General features: G+C 40.4%; 3 protein-coding genes across 6 annotated transcripts; all 3 read right to left on the reverse strand.

Annotated features, from left to right (window-relative positions):
• Window positions 1-221: 221 nt before the first annotated feature.
• On the reverse strand, window positions 222-3,917 carry LOC124203169 (glucose dehydrogenase [FAD, quinone]-like). Its single transcript, XM_046599830.1, has 6 exons — window positions 3,590-3,917; window positions 2,405-2,640; window positions 2,003-2,322; window positions 1,549-1,928; window positions 762-1,484; window positions 222-682 (listed from the first exon to the last, which is right to left on the reverse strand). Exons 1-6 carry the CDS (start codon window positions 3,713-3,715, stop codon window positions 551-553), a joined length of 1,917 nt encoding a protein of 638 aa, XP_046455786.1. The 5' UTR covers window positions 3,716-3,917; the 3' UTR covers window positions 222-550.
• A 654-nt stretch (window positions 3,918-4,571) lies between these two features.
• LOC124203171 (glucose dehydrogenase [FAD, quinone]-like) lies at window positions 4,572-9,199 on the reverse strand. 4 transcript variants are annotated; one of them, XM_046599834.1, is made up of 7 exons: window positions 8,836-9,199; window positions 8,145-8,407; window positions 6,727-6,962; window positions 6,335-6,654; window positions 5,884-6,263; window positions 5,091-5,813; window positions 4,572-5,029 (listed from the first exon to the last, which is right to left on the reverse strand). In XM_046599834.1, exons 2-7 carry the CDS (start codon window positions 8,202-8,204, stop codon window positions 4,970-4,972), a joined length of 1,779 nt encoding a protein of 592 aa, XP_046455790.1. In that variant the 5' UTR covers window positions 8,205-8,407; window positions 8,836-9,199; the 3' UTR covers window positions 4,572-4,969. The 4 variants fall into 4 exon arrangements, with proteins under 4 accessions (XP_046455790.1, XP_046455792.1, XP_046455791.1 ...); XM_046599836.1 differs by lacking the exon at window positions 8,145-8,407 and having other exon boundaries at window positions 8,836-9,198; XM_046599835.1 differs by lacking the exon at window positions 8,836-9,199 and having other exon boundaries at window positions 8,145-8,526.
• Window positions 9,200-13,724: 4,525 nt separating this feature from the next.
• Window positions 13,725-16,742, reverse strand: LOC124203170 (glucose dehydrogenase [FAD, quinone]-like). Its single transcript, XM_046599832.1, has 6 exons — window positions 16,496-16,742; window positions 15,633-15,868; window positions 15,242-15,561; window positions 14,806-15,185; window positions 14,021-14,737; window positions 13,725-13,949 (listed from the first exon to the last, which is right to left on the reverse strand). The coding sequence occupies exons 1-6, from the start codon at window positions 16,634-16,636 to the stop codon at window positions 13,845-13,847; spliced, it is 1,899 nt and encodes a 632-aa protein (XP_046455788.1). The 5' UTR covers window positions 16,637-16,742; the 3' UTR covers window positions 13,725-13,844.
• Window positions 16,743-18,042: the final 1,300 nt, after the last annotated feature.

Raw genomic sequence — 18,042 nt, forward strand, 5'->3', positions numbered from 1 at the left:
ATTGCCATTTCACATTGTCGAATAAGCAGCAGCAAAGTATTCTCAATCTTAATCAAACAGCACAATGTAAAAAGTAATATGATGGGAGACACAATTACAGACGACGAGAGCACGTGAAAGAAATCAAATGTCGTGTGGTGTGGGGGCGTTCAAACTAAACTACATGGGGGGAGGAAGGGGGTCCTTTTTGACATTCGCCACTGCCCTCTATACGGGCGAAATTGTTTCTTTAACTTGTATTTTCCCCGACATGTTGGGGTTGTCAGGGGAGGGTAGACCAAACAAAATTAAAAAATCGCGTGACGTACTACGATGACAATCATAAATAAATAAAAACAGCATACTGAATCGATGACGACGATAAATAAATGAGAAGATAAGCGATCAATGATGCACAGAGAATTGACTGAATTTTTAAAAATTTGCGGTTATTAAGAAAACTGACAATTTTTAAGGTCGTTCGAATCGGCGCGCTACAACTGGCGCAATTGAGATTTTCGAAATTGACCAATAAAGGTCCCCCTCGACGCAATCATTTGACAATTTCCGCTTAAATGTTCTTTACTTTCATTTTCTTTTTAGAAGAATTTTTCTTTGGGGTGAGCGGTTTGATTATCACGTCTTCCTTATTGTGTGGCCAATCTTCTTTGATCAAGTCCGACCCTCTCTCTCCAATCATTATCTATTATTTTTATTATGAAATAAAAGTTTGATATAAAATTAATAAAATAAAAATGAATTGAACTTGAAAAATGAAGTACCGTAGGGGCGTTGGTATTGCCGGATACGACATTTGGCATGATGGAACAGTCAATCACTCGCAATCCTTTGATTCCGTAGACTCTCAATCGAGCATCGACGACGGCCGATGTATCAGTAGCCTTGCCCATCTTGCAGGTTCCAGCCGGATGATAAATGGTCGAAGAATAGTGGCGGATGAAACAACCCCAATAGGCGTCCGTCCATGGAGTGTAGCCTTCACATCCGGGAAATACTTTATCGTAAAATTTCGATCCCAATTTCTGAAAGGCTTCCGTTTTACTCAGGGCCAATCCGATTTTCGTCCCCTCAATGAGAACTTTGAGATCTTCGCCATTGGTGTCGGTGAAATATTGCGGGTCGATCAGAGGAGCCGTGTACGGATCTGTCGAAGCTAGCCGGATTGTTCCAGTCGATTTTGGACGGAGTAACATGGGAATCACTTGCCACATGTCCGTGTTGACTACTGGCTTGTAATAACTTTCCCAGATGGCATCCGTGACGCCCTGATTTTTGTAGATGTTATATCCGCTGTCAGACGCTGGTGTTCCAGAAACAAAATGGAATTCAATGTCGGGGAAATCAATTGTCTGGTCTGCGTATTTTGTTTTGACCCAAGCCAGGCCCTCGCAGCCACCCAGCGAAGCCATGGGTCCGGCTGAGTTGATGGTATAGTTCAAAAAAGTGGCCAAAGTAATGTATCGTCCTTCAAGCGACCCGAATGGCTAAAATCAATTAAACAATAATAATTAATTACAGTTCAGGGGGAAATTATAATTAAAGAATTACCTTGTTAACAGTAAACACCATGCCACCCAATGCAATGTGATCTTGGAGGTTGTCACCCACTTTAAGATCCGACAATACCGGAATGCCCAGCGAATTCAGATGGTCTGCCCGGCCGACTCCGCTCAGCATCAATATTTGAGGGCTGTTGACCGATCCGGCTGATAATATAATTTCCTTTGTTGCTTTAACTTCATAGACTTTCCCATTCTTCTCAAAACGGACAGCGGTGGCCTGTTTAGTTGTCGAATCGATCACGATCTTCAGCACTCGTGAATGCATGGACACAAAGAGGTTCGGGCGGTGCCGGATCGGCCGCAGGAAGGCCTTTGCAGTCGAACATCTGTGTCCTCTCCGATTCGTAGCTTGGACTAACATAAAACCTGGAACCCATAAAAATTTTGTGGTTTTACATTTCATGTGAATAATTAGTGAAATATTAATTTAGGGAACGTACCGGTTTGCTGGGCAGCATTGCCGTCGTTATTCTCGTAACCCAATTCTACTCCGGCTTCCACAAAAGTTGTCGCAAGTGGAGTAGTATACGCCGGTTCCTGAACGGTCAGATAGCCGCCCGTTCCGTGATATTTCGTATTGGCGGCGATGTAAGGATTCCGGTTGTCTTCCGACTTGATGAAATAAGGCAGAACATCGTCGTAGGACCATCCGGGGTTATCCACAGCCCAAGAGTCGTAGTCTCGTTTGTTTCCTCTGACGTACAACATGTAATTAAGGACGGATGATCCGCCCAATACTTTGCCTCGAGGCCAGTTGCACCTGTAGAACGGAGTGAAAAAAAAAACCGACGGATGTTTTTAAAATCTATCTTTTTATAAGTTCGGACAGATGGATGACTTACTTATTGTCGTTGAAAGCCAGACACGACCCAGTTTGGGCCACCGTTCTGTATTGCCAGTCGATGTTGGTACGCTGGAGGTACTGGACGGTACCAGGCACATCAGAAACTAGGGTCTCATCTCCTCCGGCTTCCAGCAAAAGCACTTTCCAGCTCGATACCTCAGTAAGTCGGTTAGCTACAACGGCTCCAGCCGATCCGGCTCCAATCACAATGAAATCATATTCGTTTAGAAAAGTCTGTTTAAAATTTAAAAAAAAGCAAAGAAACGGTAAAAATAAATACGTAATTCCAAATGTGGGTTGTGTGAATCGCCTAGTCACCGTGACTCAGCAAAAAAAAAAAAAAAAAAATGAAATAAAGACATGGTGCAGCTCAGTAGATCCACCCTATTGAGGCTTTGCATTATTCCGTTGTGTACCTCATGACATTGATGAATAACCAAGTATAGGTCCAACCCATTCAAACATGGAAAAAGCATTGCCCAATCTCCTGTCCATAAATATGTCAATACTCGTCTCTTCTTTTTCTTTAGTCATTATAGAATTATCAGATTCTTTTCAGGTAGCGTATGGCAAACAGAGGCGGCATATTAGGAATACGTCCGTGACCGCATCTGGACAAACTTCCCATAGCCCTTTTTTCTAACGGGGTATTAGCTTGCTGTATTCACGCTATAAAATCTGTTATTTTATGGCTTAGTGCTCTCAGCAGCCTGGCACAGACTGGTGACCAGGAAGAAGAACCATGTACAGGTATATAGAGACCCTTCTACGCAGTTAACTGAACGTGAAAATCTACATCGAATAGAGTTAAAACGGCGGACGTGATTTATTCCAAAATAGAGGGAAATAATAACCAACGGAAGTGCTGGAAAAAAATGTTATTCCGACTCGTGCCAATAAATAGGTCATTGAAACTTTAGATATTAGCCGTTATATGATGTACGCCCTCATCCTGAATGAATAATGCGGTGGTATTCGTGATTCCCGGCACGCATCTTTTGCTCGAATAATTACCAATTTGCTCGCGGTAATGCTCTCTAATAAGAAATTGAGTAACGGTATTAATGGGATAAATTTTCGATTAAATATGGATCGTGAATTTCTGATTCTGTGATTCGAATTTCTGTCGAATTTATTAAATTACAATAACGGAAGTACTATTCTGCATAAATCAATGTAGTACCTTGGTGTCGCTGACACGACCTTCAGGATCGTCGTATTCAAACGAACTGTAGAACAGGTAGTAGACGAGGAAGGCCGGCAATGAAGCCCACAAGCTCAGGTTACCAAAAATCTGCGCTAATGGCATAATGGTCACTAATTTAGACAAACAATCTCTACAAATGGTTCACTGGTGTGAAAATAAAAAAAAAGTATAAAAAAAACCCGTCCAGACGACGTTTCTGGACTTGCAGTAACGAACGAGTTTCAACGACCACTGAAACGTGAGAAAACCTGAACGCGTGTGTGTGCTGTGTGTGCCTGCAACGGGTTTGGATGCAATATAAGTGGGGCTGGCAATGACCTTCTCCCTCCATGGTTTTGTTGGGCGCTGTTGTGCTGTGTGTGTGTCTTCTTTTTCCTAATTCGTCCGTCCCTTTTTCTCGCCTTCCGGCATTTCAGAGTTATCTAACCTGTGGTCCTGTTGGGGTGATCAGAATACCAACGAAACTATAGACCAGGAGAAAATTCTCATTATAAATAACTGTCGGGGTAAAAACGTGAACAGAAAAAGATAAAAGGCATAGAAAAACAAAAGAACCCCTTTTCTGTACAAATGTCATCACGAATTTTTCAATATCAAATGTAGGTCGTGAACCTTTGAAATAAAATTCACGGCGGATGGATTATTTGAGTTGCGCAATTTTACTTTTTAAAAGGTGCAATGCAACCGTGACTCAGCGAAATACAACATTGAAGACATTTCGAGAACGATCAACCACATTTGCATATGATAATAGACGGCTGTTAAAAAGACAAACTATTAAAGGGAAAGGTGTAGGAGGGTGCGGTAGGAATTTCCTTTTCACCGTAAAGTAAAAACTTTAAAAAAACAAGAGGATTCTGAGAAACCAATTTTCCAGATAACCAAGAAAAAACTCGTTCTCAATTCAAGTTTAGAAGAACGATAAAGTAATTGTGATGGGCACGCCCACGAAATTCTCTTCGGTTCAAAATGTATATTGAAAATAGCTGTTTATAGTGACCGAAACAACATTTTCTAGGTCAACACTTTATAGGGGGAATCCCACCATTCTTGTTCGTGAGTCGCACATTACGTCGTGCCCTGATTGGTAAAACATCTGTGGTGAAATGAGTATACTGCAACGGAAAGTTATAAAATTCCCGTCGTGAACGCAGTAAAAGGGTTTAAAAATCATAATGAATTGTTAAACATCAATAAATAAATAATTTACAGTAAACATAGAGGAATCGGCAAGGAAATTCACGGCAGTGACATACGCAGTAGTACGCCGTGTTCAATAATTGATTCATTATATGAACGGGAGGGCCTTTTCCCTTTCAAGTTGGACTGGTTTCCATTCCGCGCGCTTCCGGCGACTTAATTCCTCACCAGCCAGTCTGCTTTGATCATGTCTGATGCTTTCTCTCCGATCATAATCTAGACGATAATTAAAAGAGAATGTAGAAAAATGATTTGATTAACTTGAAAGATAACTTACCGTGGGGGCGTTGGTATTGCCGGATACGACATTAGGCATGATGGAACAGTCTACAACTCGCAATCCTTTTATTCCGTAGACTCTCAACTGAGAATCGACGACGGCGGTTGGATCATCTTCCTTGCCCATTTTGCAGGTGCCAGCTGGATGGTAAATGGTGGAGGAATAGTGGCGGATGAAACAGCCCCAATAATCGTCCGTCCATGGAGTGAAGTCTTCACATCCGGGGAAGATTTTGTCGTAGAATTTTGCTCCCACCTTCGTGAAGGCTTCCGTTTTGCTAAGAGCCAATCCGATTTTGGTTCCTTCTATGATAGTTTTGAGGTCCAAATCATCTTCGTCAGTGAAATATTGTGGGTCGATCACAGGAGGAGCATAAGGATCGCTGGAGGCCAGTCGTATTGTTCCTCTTGATTTCGGGCGAAGTAACATGGGAATCACTTGCCACATGTCCTTGTCCAACACCGGCTTGTAATAACTTTCCCAAATATCTGGACGGACGCCGTTATTTAAGTGGATGGTAGTTCCGCTGTCAGATGCTGGTGTTCCAGAAACAAAATGGAATTCAATGTCGGGGAAATCAATTGTCTTGTCTGCGTATTTTGTTTTGACCCAAGCCAGGCCCTCACAGCCACCCAATGACGCCATGGGTCCGGCTGAGTTGATTGCATAGTTCAGTAATACCGGTAACGTATAATAACGTGACTCCACCGTACCAAACGGCTAAACATTTAATTGGAAATTAGTTTTTTTTTTACTCTGCGATCTTATTAACGTAAAATATAAGTATTACCTTATCTATAGTAAACACCATGCCACCCAGAGCAATGTGGTCCTGAAGGTTATCTCCTACTGGTAGACTTTTGATCACTGGAATGTTAAGAGATTTGAGGTGATCTTCTGGACCAATTCCGCTCAACATTAACAATTGAGGGCTGTTGACCGATCCGGCGGAAAGGATGATCTCCTTTGTCGCTTGAATTTGGTAAACTTGTCCGTTTTTCTCAAAACGGACAGCTGTGGCCTGTTTAGTTATTGGATCGATGATGATCTTCAGTACTCGTGAGTGCATGGATATGAAAAGGTTAGAGCGGTGACGGACGGGCCGCAGGAAGGCCTTTGCTGTCGAACATCTGTGTCCTCTCCGATTCGTGGCTTGGGCCAACATAAAACCTGGAACCCGGAAAAATTTGTGGTCACATCTCATGCGAGTAATTAGTGAAATATTAATTTTGGAAACGTACCGGTTTGCTGGGCAGCATTGCCGTCGTTATTCTCGTAACCCAATTCTACTCCGGCTTCCACAAAAGCCGCTGCAAGTGGTGTTGTCCATACTGGTTCCTGAACGGTCAGATAGCCGCCCGTTCCGTGATATTTTGTATTGGCGGCGATGTAAGGATTCCGGTTGTCTTCCGACTTGATGAAATAAGGCAGAACATCGTCGTAGGACCATCCGGGGTTATCCACAGCCCAGGAGTCGTAGTCAAGTTTGTTTCCTCTAACGTACAACATGTAATTTAGGACGGATGAACCCCCTAAGATTTTTCCGCGAGGCCAATTGGACCTATGCGATTTAAAAAAAAAAGAAAAGGAGTTGTTAATTCAGATGGATTGTTGTTGTATGTAGATTCTTTACTTGTTATCATTAAATCCAAGGCACGATTTGGTCTGTGCCACTGTTTTGTACTGCCAATCGATGCTGGTGCGTTGAAGGAGTTGGACTGCACCTGGAATGTCCGTCATGAACCCCTCGTCTCCGCCGGCCTCTAATAACAGAACGTTCCAGTCCGATACCTCAGTAAGTCGGTTAGCTACAACGGCTCCAGCCGATCCGGCTCCAATGACAATGAAATCATATTCACTTAAGAAAGTCTGTAAAGCAATGTATCCACATGGTAAAATTGAATGAAAATCAAATTCTCATGCTAATAAAGGATTTCAAGCGCCATCTCTAAATACCGAAGGAGATGAATAAATTATTCTATGGTACCCAATCGTGATTAAAACAGCCGATTCCAAACCGGTTTCCATCGTGTGGTGTTTTGTTACCTCAAGCAATAATCGCACCAACACGTCAAATCAACTTAAAAAAAATAAATAAATAAAACTTTGTCTGAAAATGGATATTTACGTCAGAAATATCAGAAAACTTCTAAACTACCGTGAACTTTTCAAAGTGGCGTTTGACGTCAATTCCCAATGGATTTTTGTAACTTCCTATTCCGTGCGATTTATGTGATGACATTTGCGACAATTTCTATCCCATCTTTATTGTGTGTGTTGGATTGTGACAAGAGGCTAACATGGACCCCCGAGAAATGTAGACAATGAAAAGGGAAGCAAGTTTTCCGTCGTTCGTGAAGCTGCAAGGAAAAACACGTCGACCGAAGTTCATATGGGCGTGGTCAAACAACGGGGGAATCGGATCAGGCAAGGCAGCAGTATACCCGTTGACTCTATACGTTGAACTACTCGAACCATCTCGGCTAAACTAATTCAACAAACGAAATCACACTTGAACTCAAAAAAACTTTCCGTCTTTAAAGAAAATCTTATTCAGAGAAAGATCAGAATAATCGATGGAGGTTTATAAAAGCAAGATTGACAACGTGACTAATGAATGTTGCTGCCTGAGGTGACGAAGTTATCCCGTATTGTTTTTGTATAAAATATCAAGTTTCCTGGTTGTTTAGCGAAAGATACTTTGTTAATTAATTCCTCAAACACAGAACTTTCCAAATAATGGGAAATTGTAATCTAATCCGGGAATGAGTAGCAAAATATTACGAAGTATCTATCCAGTTAGTAACTTTTAACAAGGTGATGTTTACGAGAAAAAAAAAAAAAGATGAAACTTTCTTAAATAATTACCGTCGTATCGGTGACATGCCCTTCAGGATCGTTGTGCTCGAAGGAACTAACAAATAAATAGTAGAGAAGAAAGCCCGGCAAAGAAGCCCACAAACTAAGATTACCAAAAATCTGTTCTAGAGACATGATATCACTCAATGCCGGCTAATAAATAACTGAAAACAATCGTCAGGTAAAACTTACTAGCCTGTTTTTCTTCTTCCTGGGATGACTGGACAGTAACAAACGCAATCCGGTTTTCATTCCCTTATTTCGACAGCAGTCTTCACACAAAAAACATTTGAATATCCCACCGCATTTTTTCCTATAGCAGACTAGCAGTGTTGGGCTTTCTTAACGTTGGGCCGTTGGCGTCTGCTCTATTATTTCGCCTTGGGAATCTCAAGAAAAAACATGGCGTCTCTCGAAAGGATTCTCGAAAGGAAATATTTCTAGGTTGCCGATTCCTAGAATGAAACATTGACTGAAGATGAATACAAGGGAAATTCTTGGAATAGAAACACGTTGAGGGAACTCTATAGCAGTATCGATTCTGGAAACGAATGAGCGGGAACAGTTTAAATTCGCTTTTTGCAAGGATTAAGCTTACGGACTCTTTGAATAAAAAAAATTCTTCTAAAGAGCGCTTTTTCGTGAGGAGGGGGTAGCCGATAGCTATACAGTTGAAGATGGTGGGCGGTGGGAGGGGGTCTAATAAATTGAACATCAAAAACGGGAAAATATTTTTAAAAATAGGTGGAAATTTCCAAGGAAACTATGCAAATTGATGAACATATTAAATGGGGGGGGGGCTGAAAAACATGGCGGTAAAATGGGAAGATACTTTTTGTGTAAAGAGGGGAGAAGACGGTAAAAACCAACAAAAATTCCGTACCATGGACACGTGGTGTGTGACAAAATCCAATCTGCTTAACTAATCAAATATGGCACGATTGAGGATGAAAGACGGACACCCACAAACTGAAAATTCCCAAAAGGAAATGACACGACTCTCCGCCAAGCTGATCATTCAGAGAACACTTGGTGTAACGCCAGTAACGACCTCCACCCTTTTCACTTTGAACAAACAACTGGAGTCCAGCAGGAGACCAACTTCTCCATACAAGAATTTTGAGACGACTAAACTTGAACATAGATTGGTCGCACAGCGAAAAAGTGTTGGTCTATTCTACTTTGCAAATTGAGTCCCTTTCGGCTAATTTAAATGTACCCGCTAAGCGTAAAGACGAATATAATATATGGATGAATATTATAAATTAATATTGAATCGACAGAAATGGCCAATCAGCGTACAGCCTCTCTAAAACGCTGTACGCTGCTTGGCCATTTTGGACACAAATGGGATTTTGAGAAGTGGCAACGTAGGATGTCCAACAACTCTATTATTTTCTATTTTTAAATAATACAGAATTAAGGAGAAAAAACATCACTTAAACGAAACAAATTAATTTTTTATTGAATGAGCTGCATTCCTTCTTAATGGATGATAGTGTCCTCATTTCCCCCCTCCTTAATCTGGAATTTTTTTTTTAAATATGACAACTATAACTCAGGATAAAATACATAAAATTATAAGGTTGAAAACAATTAACTTGGAGATGTGGCTTACTGTTGTTCACGATGCTGAAGTCGTCATTGGCTGGTTAGTGTCAGAAATATTGTTTCCCTCCCAAATTTATGTTGCAATGTTGCACCCCTTTCTCACCCCCAATTTCAACACCCCCTTTTCTTTGTTCTAGAAACGGCAGAAAACGTCCCGCTCTCCCATCGACAGGACGCTGTCTCTCGCTTTCTCTTTATTATTATTTCCCATTTAATTCTCTCAAACGTAATTCAATCTGTATTCCGTCTTTATAATACAAAGACTGAAACAGATCCGTTATTTCTCGACCGTTAGTTCCCAATGACATAGTCATCGCAGATAAGGCCACAAGATTCTCCTGTTGAGGTGGAGCCGGTGGTTGCTTTATCTTAATTCCTGCTTGATGGGATGTTATCCTCATTATCCCCCCTCCTTAATCTGAGAAACATTAAAAACAAACTAACAGTTGAAATACAAAACAAAATTAAGTTAAAAACAATTCAGCTATACTAAATGTGGCTTACATCGGTTTGCCATGCTGCAGTCGTCAACGTTAGTTATTTTGCAATGAATTAACCATCCCTTCAATGGCCACAAGATCCCCCTGGTGTTGAGGTGGATTCGCTGGTTGAAATCCAGCAATCGGTCGTACTGGAACTGTGGGATGCTGGAATGCTCCCCGGATGAGCTCCGCTGCTCTTCTCGTAGAATTAGCCATTTCGTCGAATTCGTTGGCAGCTTGCATCATCTTGCCCGCTCTCTCAGGTTGAGTAGAGGGATGTCCTCCGGGTCTTGTCTGGCAGCCATGGCGTAAAGGATCTGAAAAATTAAAATAAAAAATACATTTGATTTTAAAAATCTCGTTAAAAATAAATAAATACAATTAAAAAAACAAAATTTTTACTTAATAAATTTGTATATAAGAAGCCTTGATAATATCTCATAAACTTAAAAGCTAAATTGTATTTAACGCTATTAAGCTTAAGCATGAGACACAGATAGGCCTAATCTGTATTCAATAGTTGACAGACGCTACTGAACTGATATCTGTCATTGCGCGTTTTACATCTGACATCAAAGTCGACAAAAAGAAAAAAAAAGGGTATGGGAAAGACAGCATCACAAATCCTATGTTGCGTAATATCAGACCAAACAATTTTGTGTTTTACATGTTTCCAACTTCTTGGAAATGCAATGCTGTAACACCCCCTTCCCCGCACTCCAAAAAAATTAATACAAGCATAAGGCCCGATACTAGTCATTATCATTTCAAGGTCCAGGCCCCAGGGTATATCATACAATAGTTTGCACGAGGCTACAGCCAGCAGCTGGTTATTTGGGCATCAATTAGCTTTAAAATAAATTCATTCAATCAAGAAGGTAATAAGAAAATTTCTTTGAAGAATGTGGTGTATGGTGTGCGTTTAGCACTGACATAAATGTCGACAAAGAAAACGAAAAAAGGGTATAAGAAGAGATCGCAAATACTAAAGCTTCGTTGCGCAATTTTAGACTGAAAGTGGAGGGGTTGACATCTCCAGAATCTTCGTACACCCTGACCCGCCCTGGCATCTCCTCTCTCATGGAATCTTACAGAATCTCTAGAATATCTCTAGAATCTCGAATTTTCCGCTTAAATTCTTCGCTGAATGTAAAATTTATCAAGATAACATATTTGTGTATTCCAACTTCTTGCGAATGTCAATGCTGTTCCGTTCTCCACCCAAAAACTAAATGTAAAGTATGATGACCGATACTCTTACTCCACGAAGGTTGATGGCGGAAGATAGTGTAATAAGACTTTAGAAGGTGTTAAAACTAGCTGTTTTCGTCCAGCACTCGGCTCTTTGGTCTGGTCAGATTATTTTTGAACTCTTCTTTTATTTTTGGATAATACATAGGAGAAAGGAATAGCATAGGAGAAACAGTATCAAGCATTGTAACAACAAAAAATTGTTTTCTTCAAATGCATAACGGGATAACTATCATCCTTTATCTGGAAAAACAAAAAACGTTAGAATACGTTTTACATCCATACGTTTACTTCTTCTCGCCCACGACTTCAATTACTAACGCATTTGCCAACTTCACTACCGCATTTTCCATTGGTACTGACAGTTTATTTTCCTTTTATATTTGAATGATACATAGGGGGAAGGAATAGAAGAACAGGAGAAATAGTATGAAACATTGTAAAAAAATGCATTTTTTTCTTACAAGCAGCATTCCTCGATGATGGGAAAACAATCTTCCTTAATCTAGAAAAACACAAAAATAATAGAATTCGTTTTTAAAAAAGAAAAATCAATAAAGAAATAACATTAGCCTTATTCGAACTTGCGGTTCACGATCCAATTGGTTCTTACATGGCCTCAACCATCGCAGTTAAGGCCTCGAGAGGGACCACGGGATCCTGTTCTTGTGGAAGCAGAGGCAACGGCTGTCGAGCAATTGGTCTGGTCGGCACCAACGGTACTCGAACCCACGGGCCGAATGCTACGCGGAGGCCGCTGCTCTGTTCAAAGAAGTTGCTGCTGCTTCGATTTCGGATGCCGCATTCTTCATAGCGACCACCATTTCACGGTTCGCTAGATGGTCATCATTTGGGTTGTGTATTCCTGGGGATCTGGGATTGGCCAATGGAGTAGCAAGTGATAGTAAGGGATAGATCTTTAAAAAAATACTAAAATTTGTTTAATAAGACAGAATCGAGAATCAATAACATTAAAACATGCTCGTTCGCTAAACTGCTCGTTCACAGAATTTTTTTCCCCTTTTTCCTTTTTATACCCTCCGCGAACTCTAGCAAACCAGCTGTTGCTGGAAAACCGCAACATTTCCATTTTTTAAATACGGTATTTAACACATCATTACATGAAAAAGTGAAATGTGTTGCTACAATTATTACTAACAATAAAAAAAACAATTATTGTAAAAATTTAATTTCCTACTTAACGGAATTGATAATATTTCCTATCTCTCCCAATTTTAGTCTCACTGCTCTTTCAACTAGCGCCATACGTCCTGTAATAGGGCCCATTCGGGAAGGGCCCAGTGGAGGTAGGGGAGAACGGGCCCACTTGGGACACCTCCGATTTTCCCCCCATATCTCCCATCCCCTTACTCAAAAGAGAAATTTTTTTGCAAAAACACGCGGAAATAATTTCCACACACCCATGATTTTTTTCAAATATGTATCTTATTGAGATTTTAATTTTTTCGTGTTTTTTTACCAGACCGGAGTAATATTGGACAGACGCCTAGACAGGGTATTAAAAGAGGGATAGGATAAATAAAAACTATGAAAAAATAAGGAAATGTAGAACTTAATGTAGTTAAACCCACCAAAAAAATTTGGAAATGATATATTTAAAACTGAAAAAGATTTCTTATAGAAAAAGAATTGCAACTTTTAGATGGGAAAAAATGTAGATGGCGCTGAAGTCTCTCGTTAAGATAGGACAATTTCCCTGTCCCAAATGGCCCCAGAGACCGTCCTCCACTAATATGAATATCGTCTAAACTATCATACTGCAAATAAAAATGTGGGTGAATAATGTAGGCAAATGACTAGTCTATGTTTTTATGTGAGCAGATTTTATTTCACCCGTCACACTTAGGCACAATGGCACCGTAAGTGGGGGAAAAATTTTAGATTTTTTTCCGGGTGTTTTTATTTCTTGAATATCTCAGGAAATAACCATGAGATTTTCATGAAATTTATTATAGTTAATGATTACACTACAAAGAATAAACTATAAAAAAATTGGATTTTTTAAATCATGTTTACTATTTTTACCGACCCTGTCCAACATGGCCCGGTGTCCCAAGTGGGTCCCGTCTCCCCTATACCTCTTAACCTATTATACCATTATGAACACTATAAGCGCTAGAGCCGTTGATAGAATCATATTTGTTGTCAACTTGTCATACTTTTTCTGACATTGATGTCAACAAAAAAAAGTGAAATAAAGGGCATGTCAAAAGATCACAAGTGCAAAAGCTGTGTTGCGCAATTCTGAACTGAAATTAAAATTTGTTTCGATAACATTTTTGTACTTTCGAACTTCTTGCAAATGCAATGCTGCCGTTTCCCCGCCCGGAGACCAAATGTATCTCTCCATACCCCTGCCTAAAGCAAAAGGCTCGATTAGTCCATGTTTGAAATGAAAATCAATGGAAAATCTTAATTAGTGTATTTTAAAAGTGATTCGTGAATGACGTTCTATTACTGATGACTGGGGAGGGAACATGAAATTTTACATAAGATTCAAGGTTTTTGGCGTTTTATGCAATGTATGTTATGCGTCCTTTTTATTTTTCTTAAAAGCCGTTTTGTCATCATACTTTTTTTTTCGTGGCCAAGACTCTTTAATCAAATCCGAGGCTTTCTCTCCAATCATAATCTGTATTCGAGAGAATAATAATTAATCCTTGCCATTAAAAATGATCAAAGAGATTGCGACATTAAACCCACCGCTGGAGCGTTGGTGTTGCCAGATACTATGTTGGGCATGATGGAGGCGTCGACCACCCGCAATCCTTTGATTCCATACACTTTAAGCGTAGGATCGACGACGGCCGTTGAATCTCCTTCTTTGCCCATTTTACAGGTGCACGACGCGTGATAAATGGTGGAAGAGTAATGACGGATGAAGCAGCCCCAATAATCATCCGTCCACGGAGTTTTATCTTCACAACCTGGAAAAATCTTGTCGTAAAACTTCGTTCCCATTTCCTGGAAAGCTTTTGTTTTGCTCAGAGCTAAGACGATTTTAGATCCTTCAATGAGAACGTTGAGGTCCTGTTCCACGCTGAAATACTTCGGGTCGATTAAGGGAGCGGCGTATGGATCGTTGGCGGCCAGCCGGATGGTTCCCGTCGATTGCGGACGGAGTAACTTTGGAATGACTTGCCAAGTATCTAAGCCCTCAAGAGGTTTATAATACTGCTCCCAGACGTCATCTCTAACTCCATTGTTTTCCTTGATTATAGTGCCGTAATCAGAAGGTGGTGAACCCCCGACAAACATAAACTGGATGTCTGGATAATCACCGGAAGCTTCCGCGTATCTTGTATTAACCCACGCCAAGGCTTCGACCCCACCCAGCGTCGTTAATGGTCCAGATCTGTTGATAGTCCAATTCAGTATCGACGGAATAGTGAAGTATCGCGAGTCTATGATGCTAAACGTCTACCAGATAAACTTAAATTATCCTGGGTTTAATGTTTTACCCCAAAATGCCACAATGTCAGAATTACTTTATCAATGGTGAAAACCATGCCGCCCAGAGAAATGTGATCTTGCAGATTATCTCCTACTGGTAGATCGGCTATCACTGGGATTTTCAACGAATTGAGGTGTTCCGCATGACCGACTCCGCTCAGCATCAATATTTGCGGGCTGTTGACTGCTCCCGCCGATAGAATAATTTCTTTTTTAGCTCGCACTTCGTATACTTGTCCGTTTTTCTCAAAGCGAACGGCTGTGGCTTGTTTAGTATCCGGATCGATGACAATTTTGTGGACTAGTGAGTTCATAGATATTTTCAAATTCGTTCGATCGCGGACGGGCCGGAGAAATGCTTTCGCCGTCGAGCATCGGCTTCCCCTCCTGATCGTTCCCTGAGACTTCATAAAACCTTTGCAACAACGTCAAAAATATTTCGGAATGACAAGTTTGTATTTTATTCGTTACCTGTCTGCTTTTCACCATTACAGTCGCGATTTTCGTAGCCCAATTCCACACCAGCCTCAATAAAGGCGGTGGCGAGTGGGGTGGTAAACGGAGGTTCCTGGACGGTTTGATAGCCACCCGTTCCGTGATATTTCGTATTGGCAGCAATGTAAGGATTCCGGTTGTCTTCCGACTTGATGAAATAAGGCAGAACATCGTCGTAGGACCATCCGGGGTTATCCACAGCCCAAGAGTCGTAGTCTCGTTTGTTTCCTCTGACGTACAACATGTAATTAAGGACGGATGATCCACCCAGGATTTTCCCCCTTGGCCAGTTGCATCTGTTCCGGAAAAGAAAAAAAATTCAATTGAGTATTAGATTCCTTTTTGATTTTTAAAAATTGATTTGTACTTGTTGTCATAAAATGCAAGGCACGATCCAGTTTGTGTCACTGTTTTGTATTGCCAGTCGATGTCGGTGCGCTGGAGGTAAAATGCGGTGGCCGGAATATCGGACACTATCGTTTCGTCTCCTCCAGCTTCCAGCAGCAACACACTCCATTCGGAAACTTCCGTGAGCCTATTAGCCACAACGGAACCGGACGATCCGGCCCCAATGATGATGAAGTCGTACTCGGTTAAAAATTCCTAAAATAAACATGTGAAGAAATTTCAAGTTTCATTGCATAGGGCTATCTTTCGTAGCGGAAGACTATGATTCCAACTGGTCAAACAGGGTTTAATTGTAACGGTAAATTATTTTGGGCATCGAAAGGTGAGGGTAGGTATAAACGAGAAACGCACAGTGTCTATTTTAGTTCCTTTAAAAAAACCATCATAGGATTATTCTAAATAATCACCAACTCATGATCAAAGGAAATGATCTCAGCTGTGCGAATTTTTTGGGGGGTAAATGACAAGCGATGTTTCAGAACTTCTTAGAATAGAGCCAGTCAACCTCACAAATTTCTTACATCTTCTCGAACAACACGCTGACTATAAATTATAACGGTATCTAACTCAACCTGTTTGAATCAAACCTGTTTCTAAAATTATTTTTCCAAATTTTTAGCATGACGTATACATCATGGCGAAACATTTCCTTCCAGTACGCATCCGTGTAAACATTTCGCTGTTGCCATTACAGCCGAATTACAGTATAATCAACAAGATTTAAATTCACGAATAACACAGGCAAAACAAAAGGGGGGAATCACAGACGGTTATTAAAAAGTCAACTAATTTATCAAAGAAATGAATAATAGCAGTCATTACGGTAGTGTCGGTCACACGTCCCTCCGGATTACTGCTGTCAAACGTACTGTAGAACAAATAGGTGAGGACGACAGGCGTTAACGACGCCCAAAGATTTGCGGTTCCCAAGAGATGTGACATTTGCTGAAATAGCAACGACATCTTCTTTTGTTTTTAAAAGTTCTGAACGCTCAAGGGAATGAGATGGACAAAGTATAATCACGTCCGATCGGTCCGACTTCGAACCAACAACTGGTTTCTTTCAGTTTTTACATTGACCTTTTCACGTCTCATAAGAATTAAGGGAGCTACAAAAATCAGTAAAAATTTCTTGAATAGATGGACGAGATCAGGTGCTGGAAACCAAAATGAATCAAGTATATAGGGGGGATTATATCATTTCTGGGTTGCTGTCGGGTCGGTTGTTATTAATTATTCCCCTCAGCGAAAATTTCTTGCAGCACAGCACTTGTTATGCGCCATAACCCAGAAACTGCTGGGTGGCGTACGTGAGCGTCTAAACTGGTTTTTGAAAGACATGTTGTTTATCAAACTTCACATGACAAAGGCCTTTTGTAATGCTGCAGAAAGTGTATATACCCCGCAGTTATTACGCAGAATTCAACAATGCAGCTCGTAGTGTATAAGGGTTTTGTGGTGAAGTTTATAGACGCTATATACTATATATACACACAGGTGGCTTAATACAATGTTGGAATTTCTCAATTGAAACATTTTCCGAGCTGCTATAGTCCAAACGAAATGAATCGATTTTAAAAAAGTGACGCACTCCGCGCACTTCGCAAATCTCAGAATTTCCGCACACACTACGCGGCTGTCGAATAGTTTTGAAAAGTTGAGATTCGACAGCAAAACTTTAATAAGCTCCTTATTCCGAATGTTTTATGAATTATACTTTTCAACTATATTAAGTAATCTTAAACTTAGTAGTAAAAGTGTCAAGGATTTGTTTCGCGAGAATGTTATATATAAATCCTTTCGAAGGTTCAGTCGAATGGCATAAGCTACTTAACGGTTTCAACAAAAAATCGAATTAAAGGATTAAATTCAGTCTCATCATTTAATTTCATCGCCTTAAAATTATCTCATTAGCCTAGCTCGTGTAAATGGAAGTAGAGATAATTTTATCCTCTATATAGGGTTTCCTATAAGTCTGTTGGAACTAAATTCATCCTGATGCGTCCAGCTTTTTATAATTTGAAACATTAATCTCTTTAGACTATATATATATAGAATGGAGTAGGGCCGTTGCGTCCGAGGATAATATATGCTGGCTGTTGTAGAAATGGAAATGGCGAATCCGGGCGAATCGGAATGCGGAATAGACTGTGACTGCTGTTGAAAAAATCCATCTGACATGTACCTAAAGCCGCTTATCTAACGTCAAAGGTAACCAGCAGCACATGAAATTGTTAGATTGTCTTTTGAAGAGTCCGTTATAAAACCCGAAAGGGTTTCGTTTATATTTAGAAATAAAACACGCAATATTTCAAATTATTTCAACAGAATTAGTTATTCGTCTATAAGGGCTACCTAATGGCCTGCGG

This window comes from Daphnia pulex, chromosome 9, assembly GCF_021134715.1.
Source record: "Daphnia pulex isolate KAP4 chromosome 9, ASM2113471v1".
Classification (NCBI taxonomy): Eukaryota; Metazoa; Arthropoda; class Branchiopoda; order Diplostraca; family Daphniidae; genus Daphnia; species Daphnia pulex.

What these genes read in the sequence shown, in the direction of transcription:
- LOC124203169 (XM_046599830.1), bottom strand. Translation starts at nt 3,715, where the DNA reads ATGCCATTAGCGCAGATTTTTGGTAACCTGAGCTTGTGGGCTTCATTG. An exon ending in GTCGTGTCAGCGACACCAAG is followed by an intron (nt 2,641 to 3,589) that starts GTACTACATTGA and finishes AATTTTAAACAG; the next exon opens with ACTTTTCTAAACGAATATGA. An exon ending in TGGTGTTTACTGTTAACAAG is followed by an intron (nt 1,485 to 1,548) that starts GTAATTCTTTAA and finishes AATTGATTTTAG; the next exon opens with CCATTCGGGTCGCTTGAAGG.
- LOC124203171 (XM_046599833.1), bottom strand. Translation starts at nt 8,087, where the DNA reads ATGTCTCTAGAACAGATTTTTGGTAATCTTAGTTTGTGGGCTTCTTTG. An exon ending in CAATGCTGCCCAGCAAACCG is followed by an intron (nt 6,264 to 6,334) that starts GTACGTTTCCAA and finishes TCCGGGTTCCAG; the next exon opens with GTTTTATGTTGGCCCAAGCC. An exon ending in TGGTGTTTACTATAGATAAG is followed by an intron (nt 5,814 to 5,883) that starts GTAATACTTATA and finishes TTAAATGTTTAG; the next exon opens with CCGTTTGGTACGGTGGAGTC.
- LOC124203170 (XM_046599832.1), bottom strand. Translation starts at nt 16,636, where the DNA reads ATGTCGTTGCTATTTCAGCAAATGTCACATCTCTTGGGAACCGCAAAT. An exon ending in GACGTGTGACCGACACTACC is followed by an intron (nt 15,869 to 16,495) that starts GTAATGACTGCT and finishes TGTTTATTTTAG; the next exon opens with GAATTTTTAACCGAGTACGA. An exon ending in CTTGCATTTTATGACAACAA is followed by an intron (nt 15,562 to 15,632) that starts GTACAAATCAAT and finishes TTTCCGGAACAG; the next exon opens with ATGCAACTGGCCAAGGGGGA.